Source organism: Drosophila ficusphila, unplaced genomic scaffold (assembly GCF_018152265.1).
Source record: "Drosophila ficusphila isolate 14025-0441.05 unplaced genomic scaffold, ASM1815226v1 contig_106, whole genome shotgun sequence".
Lineage (NCBI taxonomy): Eukaryota > Metazoa > Arthropoda > Insecta > Diptera > Drosophilidae > Drosophila > Drosophila ficusphila.
The window spans coordinates 755,890-766,087 of record NW_025063993.1 but is presented as its reverse complement, the minus strand read 5'-3'; the positions used below and the strand labels follow the sequence as shown (position 1 = coordinate 766,087).

The window sequence follows — 10,198 nt, the reverse complement described above, 5'->3', positions numbered from 1 at the left end:
AGAAAACTCTATTGGATATTCAAGAAACGGGGCAGTCAAGGTTAGTACGGCTAGGTCCACGTGTGTTTAAAACGGTGTAGCGGACTCCGGATGTTGTGACAAATGCTAAGTTGTCAATGCTGAGCGTCTACCGCTCTGGGGACTTTCATTTGACAAGAGAAAAATAGGTACAACTGAAGTAACTTCAAGATTAAGTTTATTTAACAAATTTCACTAGATATCAAAACAAACTAATTAAATTACGAAGGTTAAGTTATATCAAAATTTTAGGGTTCTTCAAGGTATAAAAATCAAAGACACAGGCCGACCAGCACCGAACACCGCTTGCCAAAGAGTGGTTCGTCGGATTTTGGCATTCGTCTTTTGTGCTGCTGGGACGTCTCGAGAGCGTAGAAAACTGCATTAAGCACACTCTTTGTCTCCTACGAAATACTCTTAATAGATGCTCGAACATGCCGCCCGCCAATACTGATCCCAGTATTAAACTCCAGTGTTTTCCCTTGTTGTCAATTAAACGCTGTGAAAAGACAAGTGTTTGTTAGAGCATACATGTGTTGGATCAAAGATGTGCAAAATAATTGTCGTTAATTTGATGAATCGAGACCTTTAGCTACTGAGCTGCAAACTAAAGGCAGAGGACAAAGTTTTGAAAGCGATCGCTTATATATTCCTGACGAGGTTTTAACGGAAGCCACACGTACGAGGTTGTCTGATCCGGGATGCAGTTCTATAATTCGCCCAAGTTTCCATTCCGCCGGGGGAATCGATCATCCTTTATGATGACTATATCATCTACCTTTAGATTGGGTTTTACTTGCCACCATTTTGGGCGAGCTTGTAAATGTGACAACCAGTCTGCGCTCCAACGCTTCCAGAACTGTCTTACCAGGCGTTGGCCGTCAAAAAACTGCAAGTCCAAAGATTTATCCGCTGTGGTGAGATTTGGTAGAGACATCATGGAATCACCGATCAAAAAATGAGCCGGAGTCAAAGCCGAGAGATCCTCAATATTGGACGTCAACGGGCACAAGGGTCGAGAGTTTAAACATGCCTCTATTTGCACAAGAACTGTGTTCAACTGCTCGTAGGTCATCTTGACCCCCTGGAAAGTACGAAACAGATGCCTCTTGACTGTTTTCACGTTCGCTTCCCACAAGCCTCCGAAATTAGGGCTGTGTGGAGGATTGAAATGCCACTGAATGTTGCGAGATGTTAATTCAGGCAGCACAGTCGTTGTCATTTCTTTTACAAATTCCTTCTTCCACAATTGAAGCGATTTATCCGCACCCATAAAATTTGTGCCGCAGTCGCTGTACAGATGCCTGCAAAATCCGCGACGTCCAATAAAACGCTGCAAAGCCCATAGGAAATGCTGGGTAGACAATCCTGTGACGGCCTCCAAATGGATTGCTTTGGTTGCTAAGCAAACGAAAACAGCGAAATATGCTTTGTAGGTATGATGTCCGCGAAACCGAGATGCCTTAATTTCCAAAGCGCCAGTGTAGTCCACGCCAGTAGCTTCAAATGCTCGTTTTGGGGGGTTTACCCGATGAAATGGCAAATCTGCCATTAACTGCGATGCTGGTTTTGGACGATGTTTGAAACAGGGAACACATTTACGTAGGACTCGTTTCACTGCTTGTTTTCCGTTTACAATCCAGAAAATCTGTTGAATAGTCGCTAGTGTGAGATCCATTCCTCCATGTAGTGTATTATGATGAGCATTTCGGATCACAAGCTCAGTGAAGTGATGTGACTTGGGTAGAATGATCGGAGTGCGTTGGTTAGCAGAGATGTGGAAAGCATTCTTTAATCTCCCTCGCACCCGCAAGCTACTCTGCTGATCTACAAAAGGACATAACTGATGAAGTTTATTAGAGCCAGATAAGGATTTATTTGATTGTAATCTAGAAATCTCACATGGAAACGCTTCCCGCTGCACCAGTCGAACGACTTGAAGCATGTCATCTTGAAACTCCTGTGTTTTTTTTTTGGGCCTGTTCGACGCAATGCCAATGCAGATTTGGAATTGTGTACAAAGCGTAGCATATAGGCCACAACAAAGATGAGTCTGTTATAGGAAGAAAATGAGGTGATGATTGATTCATCAATCGCAGTGGTACAAGTGAGTGTTGATTTTTTAAGATCTCGCTGCTCAGCTCTGGCAACGTTATCCTCCGGTGGATCCAAGCGATTAGTTGGCCATTGCGTATCCGGTAGCTGTAACCATGGTGGGCCACACCACCACAAATCGTGATTTGCCAGCTGCGTTGGGGTAAGACCACGGGTGGCGCAATCTGCGGGGTTCATATCATATTGATTCCAAAATTTGTCCCACTCGATTGGCAGCAAAAGTCTTCAAGCGCATTGGATCTCCATTAATCCAGTACAGTATGATCATTGCATCGGACCAAAAATGAAGCGACATTGCTTGGTCTTGTAAATGTAGCTGTTGGCAGCACCACTTTGCCAGCTGGGTGGCTAACAGAGCACCAGAAAGCTCCACTCTCGGAATTGTCATTGGCTTCGTGGGTGTAACGCGACTACGTGCAGTAAGTAAATGGGTATGTACAGTATCATCCATCCATTGAACTCTGAGATACGCACACGCAGCATATGCAATGGTCGATCCGTCACTAAATACATGGAGTTGAAGAGATTTTAGACTGCTACGCTGAACATTTAACCACCGCGGTACTTGGATTGCCTCGACATCTGGTAATCTCGTGATATAATCGTTCCAGCGTTCTCGTAAATCTAGAGGAAGTGTTTCGTCCCACTCTAATGGCGAGGAAACTCCAGCAGTACGTTCCATACGAACACTCCAGACGTCCTTCAAAATTGCTTTGGCAGTGTGATAACTGGCACAATAAATCCTAATGGATCGTACAACCGGGCCACTGTGGAAAGTAATGCTCGTTTAGTAAATTCTTGACTAATTTTGAATTTTATATGAAAGCCATAAACATCTCTTTTAGGATGCCAATTCAAACCAAGTGTTTTTATTGAATCATGATTGTCGACTTCTAAAATGGTTGAATTCGACATATGTTCTTGCGCAATGTTAACCAGCAAGTCAGGATGATTAGATGCCCATTTCCTGAGACACATGCCAGCGGATTGAAGTGCAGCAATTAGATCCTCTCGAATTTTGATGGCTCCATCAACGGTGTCATGACTACTTTGAACGTCGTCAACATATATTTCCTTTTGCAGTACATGTTGTGCCAATGGATATCTCACACTTTCATCCTGAGCTACTTGATGCATAATCCTGATTGCCGTATATGGAGCCGACGCTGTTCCAAAGGTCACTGTAGTTAAACAATATTCCTGAATTTGATCCTGTTCGTTTCGCCAAAAAATCCGTTGAAACTGGGCATCATCCCGGTGCATGTCTATGCATCGGTACATTTTTTGGATATCTGCCGCAAAAACATATCGATGCATGCGCCAGTTTAGTATGACTCCCCCAAGATCAGTCTGCAACGCGGGGCCTGTGCAAAGGACATCGTTGAGAGAACGGCCATTGGAAGTTTTGCAAGACGCATCATAGACCACGCGTAATTTGGTGGTGGTACTCTCCTCCTTTAGTACAGCAAAACCGACCTGCCCCAATGGCGTGTGAGTGTGATGTTGCTCCTCAGTGCTTGCAGCTTCGATGATCTGGTTGAGATCAAAATACTCTTGGATGACGGCTGAATATTGCTAATGTAACGCTGGTTGTTTTTGAAACTTGCGCTTCAACATATGGAAGCGATTAAGGGCTATTTGCCGAGATTTCCCAAGAACTTGCGAGGAATCGAACTGCGTCTTGAATGGGAGCCGAACCATATATTTCCCATTGGGTTGACGTGTATGCGTGCGTTTGAAATGATCCTCGCACCATTGTTCTTCTGCTGTCAACTGTCGAGTTTCGGGAATTTTCTCTAGTTCAAAAAACTTATTGACCAAAGACTCCAAATTTGTCTGATGGCATCGAATGGATATGGCATGCGAAAGTATTTGGTTTGTCTTACCAAATACAATCCAACCCAGTTGCGTGCGCTGAGCTATTGGTTGATCCTGAGCTCCCTTCCGAACTTCAGGCAGCATGAGCTGAGGTATGACATCCACGCCAATCAGCAAGTCGATTCGACCGGATCGCGTAAAAGTAGGATTTGCCAATTCGAGTCCTTGGATATGCGACCAGTTTTGCAGGTGGATATTCATCTTTGGCAGAGGCGATGTTAAAGAGCGAAGCACAAACGCCGTATCCACTGACATTTGGAACTGAGGGTGTATACATGAGCTTAATGTAAACCCCGTGCGATGCTTGCACTTATTTGTTGAGTTTTCGCCAACTCCCGTGATTTCAGCAGAAACAGGGAATCGCTTTAGTCCAAGGGCTTGGACGACATTTTCCGTAACAAGAGTTCCCTCGGAGCCGTGATCAATTAAAGCGCGTACTATCATAGACTGACCAGTGATGTTGTTGTGCAGTCGAACCAGTGCCGTCGCTAGAATCACTGTAGGTGACTTATACGAGGCCATTGCACTCACGAGCTGAGTTGTGTTGGCTTGAATTGAGCTTGCCGATGAGGATGAATCCCTCGTTGACTGATGCTGTGGATCATTAGATCTAGCATTATTAGGCTGACTATGAAAATGTAAAAGAGTGTGGTGCCGTTGACCACACTGAGAACAATTCTTTGTACTACTGCACTGAGACCAATTATGTGAAGGGCTTAAACAATTCAGACAAACCTTGGTGTTTTCCGCTATCAGTTTTCGAGCAAAACAATCTTTAGACAAGAACTCTGGACAACGCCTTAAAATGTGGTTGCCACTACAATGAGTGCAACGCATTGCGGAATTGGTTCCGCTGGTGGTATGGTAGCTGCCGCGTTTATGTATGTTATTGTTGTTAGAGTTGTTCGGAAGCTTGTATGACGGTTTATGCGATGCATTTTGGACCGATGTGGGTTTTGCTGATGGGTTCCCTTTGCGACTTTCTATCATTTCGATGCTGACAAGGCGATTGTTTAGAAAATTTTCGAACATCGAAAAGGTTGGAATTTCTCCTGAGCTGCCCAGGTGATGCTCCCAGGCTTGGAGAGTAGTTGATAGGAGTTTCAGTGCATCATCTCGCGATGATGCGATCCAATGGTCACAAGTTGAGATTGCGATTTTGAGACGCTTGAATTCGTTTATACACACATTGGTGACGTTGAGTAGGTGCTTGAATTCCGTTGAACATTCCTTGACGATGACAGGCAAGTCGTATAGGGCATTCATATAGTGCATGAATAACAACCTTGGATTATTATACAATATTTATTTATTTATTTATTTATTTATTTTATTATTTTCCCAGGGCTACAAGCTATTGCTTATTTATTATTGCCCTAGTCACATAGAATTTAAATTAACATATATATATGCTTAAAGTAACTTAAAACTAACATTTAGACATTTAAAATTTAAAAAAGCTTTGCTTGAATTTAAGATCTAATAATTGAATTAATTTTAGTTTTAGTTTTATTTACTTTTATAATTTTAAGCTTATTTTCATTTTTATTTTATTTTCGTTTTTAATTTTAGTTTCATTATGCTGTATTTTGGTAAACTCTTAATAGCGCCCTTTTGAAGAGCATATCATTTCCAATCATTTTTATTGAAGAGGGTAATTGATTCCATATGCGAATAGCGTGAATAAAGAATTGCCTTTCTGAGGTCAATGTTTTGTGCCTTTTAACTATAATGTTTTTAATACGTTCTGAAGAGGCAAACTGAAGTTTTCTGTACAGGTACGCTGGTTCTTTTGAATAAATAATTTTGTGCAGTAATATTAAAGTTCTAAAGTTCATATAGTCTTTTATACTTAGTCCCAATATATTACATGCCAGTGTCGAGACATGGTCATATAACCTCAGACCGTACACATATCGGACAATATTATTGAAGCAAACATTGATTTTACGGAGACTAACTGAATCACAATTCGCAAAAATTTCAACACCATACATTAAAGTTGGGAAAGACAGGTTTTGGCAATTAAGAGCCGAATGTTCGTCGGTAGATAGTTTTTTGTTGTATGTAACATTCTCAGTAGACCATAAGTCTTGCCAGTAGCTTGATTTATATTGTTGTTCCACGTTAATGTTTTATTAAATATGACGCCCAAATTAGCCGTATGGTCCACGTAGTCAATAGGTGAATTATTGACATTGAGTTTGAGTATATTGGATGTGTCGATATTATTTTTGTATATTATCAATGCTTTTGATTTTGATGGGTTTAAACCAAGTCCATTTTGTTTTGCCCATACACTTATTTTTTTAAGTTGCTCATTACAAAACTCAATACCTTCATTGATTTGATGTAGTGGACGACTAACATACATTTGTACATCATCAGCATACAAGTGAATCAGTGGACCATCACACACAACATTGACTAAGTCATTGACATACATCACAAATAGCAAAGGACCAAGAACAGAGCCCTGAGGTACACCACGTTTCACATATTTAAAAGACGAAGAACAAGTAGACGTTACAACAGCTTGACATCTATTACTCAAATATGACGAAAGAAGTTTAATTGCCGTGTCAGAGAAGAAAAACAGTGAACGAAGCTTTGTGCAAAGTATCAAGTGGTCAACAGTGTCAAACGCTTTGCTATAGTCAAGGAGTGTTAAAATAGTGACTTCGCCTTTATCTAGGTGTTCTCTAATTTCCTCGGATATTTTAATGACTGCCGAGGTACAGCTTTTGTTTTTCCTAAAGCCTGATTGCAGATCGGTTATTAATTTGTTTTCAGAAATAAACTTGTTCACTTGTGTAGCCATTACATTTTCAAACACCTTCGATAAAAATGGCAAAATCGATATAGGCCTGAACTCACAGCTTCGTCCTTTGGGTACAGGAATAATTTTAGCCGCTTTCCATGCATCAGGAAAAGTGGATGTCATTATTGCTGTATTAAAAATGTGGGTTATATATGTCAAGATTTTGGGAGTGAGGATTCTCAAAAATTTAGGGCTTAGGTCATCCAGTCCCACGGCGTTAGATTTTATCCTGCAGATGCCTGATAATACGTCGCTTGGGCTGACACATATAAAATTAAATCTAGTATCACAGGTATGAGTTGGGGGGTAGTTCAGATATATATTTTCAGATGCTTCAGGTACATTTATGCTAAGGAACTTATTGTTTAACTCCTCCACATTTATATTCTCTATTATTGCGTGCTTCTGTTTTCCTATACCTAGACTTTTAATTTGATTCCATGTCTGCTTGGTGTTCGCTGCGTTATCAAATTTACTACTCAGATAGTTTCTCTTGGCCGAACTAATAAGTTTGGTGACGGTTTTCCTTAATTTAGCAAAGACGCTGTAATGAGATTCAGTTTTATATCTCTTCCATTTATGAAATGCCTTATTTCGTTTTGCTATTGCCATCCTAATGTCAGTATTGAACCAAGGGTTTTCTTTCAGCCTTACTCTTTTCTTTTTAAGTGGTACGTGTCTGTTATATAAGTAGTTGATGTTCGTTTCCAGCTGTTGAATTTGACAGTTAATAGACGTTAAGCAAAAAATATAATTCCAGTTTATTGAATCGAAATCATAGGCAAGGCGGTTGTAATTTATATTTCTAAAGTCACGGAATTCTATGTAATGGTCAGTGTAGTCTGGGTGGGTATTATACGTCAGGAAAATTATACCTCCTAACGAGGAGATTCCAGGCCACTGCATAGTTTGCTTCCATCAAATCCATTTGCTGGACATCCTGATCGCAATCCCCTGGCAAAGCTTGCTTAAGAAATGGGAATTTTTGAATGCTAGAAAGTGCCGTATTCTCGTTTATAAGCTGTGAAAATACATCAAAAAATGCTGGCCAATCTGTATGTTTGCCAGAAAAAGTGGGAACCGGTAACTTAGGGAGCTGAACTGAGGACACTGCTGTAGAAACCACCGTAGAATTATGGCTCGGAGCTCCAACTGTTGTATCAGTATTTGTTGTTGTCAGCAGGGCATCGTAGGCATCCAAAAAAGCACAAAAAACCGTGGTATAACTTTGCTCAAACTTATCTTCAATTGCATTTTTAAAATACGCATGCGTACGCGGACATTAGGAAATAACAATCAATTGGTGATTTTTATTAAATTGTCTAGAAAGTTCTTCTAATTTATCGCGACGGAGTTGAAAATAAGCTTTGGTTTTTTGAGCTGCACTATCTTTTTTAAAATTCGTATGCAGCTGTGTTAATCGTGTAAGAATATCAAATTGAAGAGCACTGAGATCTTCATAACCCGCTCTCTCCAATGAGACTTCTAGTTCACTTTCGTTTTTCTCCATTTGACTCAAAGATAATTGCACTCAATCTATGACCAACATACAAGCATGCAAATAACAAAACACTCACCCTTTCTGTGAAAGAACACCTTGTGTTTCGCAGTCGTTAGCGTTTAACGTTTGTTGTTGTTGTCGTCCGCCAGGCAGAGTAGAGCGACAAAGGCGAAAGCAAGGCGGTGATTTGCTTGTCACTGCAGCTGCGCTTCCAGCGGTCCAGCGAAGTGACGTGGGTGTATGTGGTCGTTGCACTCGGCCGTTCATCCAACGGGGCAAATGTTGAAAAAGAGACGCCGTTATTTAGCGAATCACTGCCGCTGCGCTTCTAGCGGTCCAGCGACGAAAGCACAAAGTATAGAAAGAGACGCCGGTAACTTAAGAACGGCGTCTATGTACCAATTAGGTTTGGTATTTGGCGGACTCTTTTTTGGGTGCGTGCTGGCACTGAACCTTTAGATTTTTATGAACACACAAAGAACCACTTTTGCCAATTTATGGGCAGATAACTGTTGAAAATTAATTTCACATGTAATCACGAAGTTATGATCAAATGGTTCCCCTCATGGGCCACCAAAAATGTTGTGACAAATGCTAAGTTGTCAATGCTGAGCGTCTACCGCTCTGGGGACTTTCATTTGACAAGAGAAAAATAGGTACAACTGAAGTAACTTCAAGATTAGGTTTATTTAAGAAATTTCACTAGATATCAAAACAAACTAATTAAATTACGAAGGTTAAGTTATATCAAAATTTTAGGGTTCTTCAAGGTATAAAAATCAAAGACACAGGCCGAACAGCACCGAACACCGCTTGCCAAAGAGTGGTTCGGCGGATTTTGGCATTCGTCTTTTGTGCTGCTGGGACGTCTCGAGAGCGTAGAAAACTGCATTAAGCACACTCTTTGTCTCCTACGAAATACTCTTAATAGATGCTCGAACACCGGAAAAGGATATATGAAAATAAATGGTAGAGAGTACCTAAAATTATTCCTCGCAACCGTGTGTTCTCCTTTCGTAGACTGAGATAAAAATAAAAAATCTAAATCTAACCTCACCTAACCCCGTTCCCATCGTTGCTTTGGACGCGAACGTGGATACCCTTCCCGTTCAGTCCGGCAGACGCCTCCCATCTTCTTGTACTTTTAGGGATTCGAGCGTGGACACCCCTCCCGCCGGATCCGACTCTCAATTAACCGTAGTTAGAGTTTCGAGCGCGGACACCCTTCCCGCCGGATCTGACTCCCAGCTAACCGTAGTTAAAGATTCGAGCGCGGACATCCCTCCCGCCGGATCCGACTCCCAATTAACCGTAGTTAGAGATTCGAGCGCGGACACCCTTCCCGCCGGATTGGACTCCTAGCTAACCGTAGTTAGGGATTCGAGCGCGGCCACCCTTCCCGCCGGATCGGACTCCTAGCTAACCATAGTGAGTCTACCCCCAGTTGGTCGTAGTTAGAGATCCGAGCGAGGACACCCTTCCCGCCGGGTCTGTCGAACCGTGCCGTCTCGCTCCCGCGTACGGAACCCACTCGCGCCCGCCGTATAGTCTCCTGGCTTGGCCTCGCCCGGAGATCCAGCCCCGTAAATTTTCCGCCCCGCCGCGAAAAGGGCTCTTACGCCCGCTGTATAGTCTCCCGGCTTGGCATCGCCCGAAGGTCCAGCCCGGTGGATTTTTCGACCCAGACACGAAACACACATCGTAGCCCGAGGATTACATTCCGTATTGGAGAAGTCGTCTGCGTATCCTTCCTCCCTCGCCTCCGGTGAAGACTCGACCCTCGAAATCACCCGTTTCCTTGTGGAACGAAACCCCCAAGTCTGGTGTCTCGGTGAGTTACTAATTTTCTTTTAAAGGACTCTGGT

The 10,198-nt window shown here is 42.2% G+C and overlaps 1 protein-coding gene across 1 annotated transcript; it reads right to left on the bottom strand.

The window, feature by feature from the left end:
• Positions 1–3,212: 3,212 nt before the first annotated feature.
• Positions 3,213–5,339, bottom strand: LOC122320108. Its single transcript, XM_043208226.1, has 2 exons — positions 4,747–5,339; positions 3,213–4,605 (listed from the first exon to the last, which is right to left on the bottom strand). The coding sequence occupies exons 1-2, from the start codon at positions 5,284–5,286 to the stop codon at positions 3,709–3,711; spliced, it is 1,437 nt and encodes a 478-aa protein (XP_043064161.1). The 5' UTR covers positions 5,287–5,339; the 3' UTR covers positions 3,213–3,708.
• Positions 5,340–10,198: the final 4,859 nt, after the last annotated feature.

Excerpts from the sequence above, each read along its gene's own strand:
- LOC122320108 (XM_043208226.1), bottom strand. The coding sequence starts at position 5,286 with ATGCACTATATGAATGCCCTATACGACTTGCCTGTCATCGTCAAGGAA. Across the intron at positions 4,606-4,746 it reads TGATAGCGGAAAACACCAAG|CATCAGTCAACGAGGGATTC; the intron begins GTTTGTCTGAAT and ends AATGATCCACAG.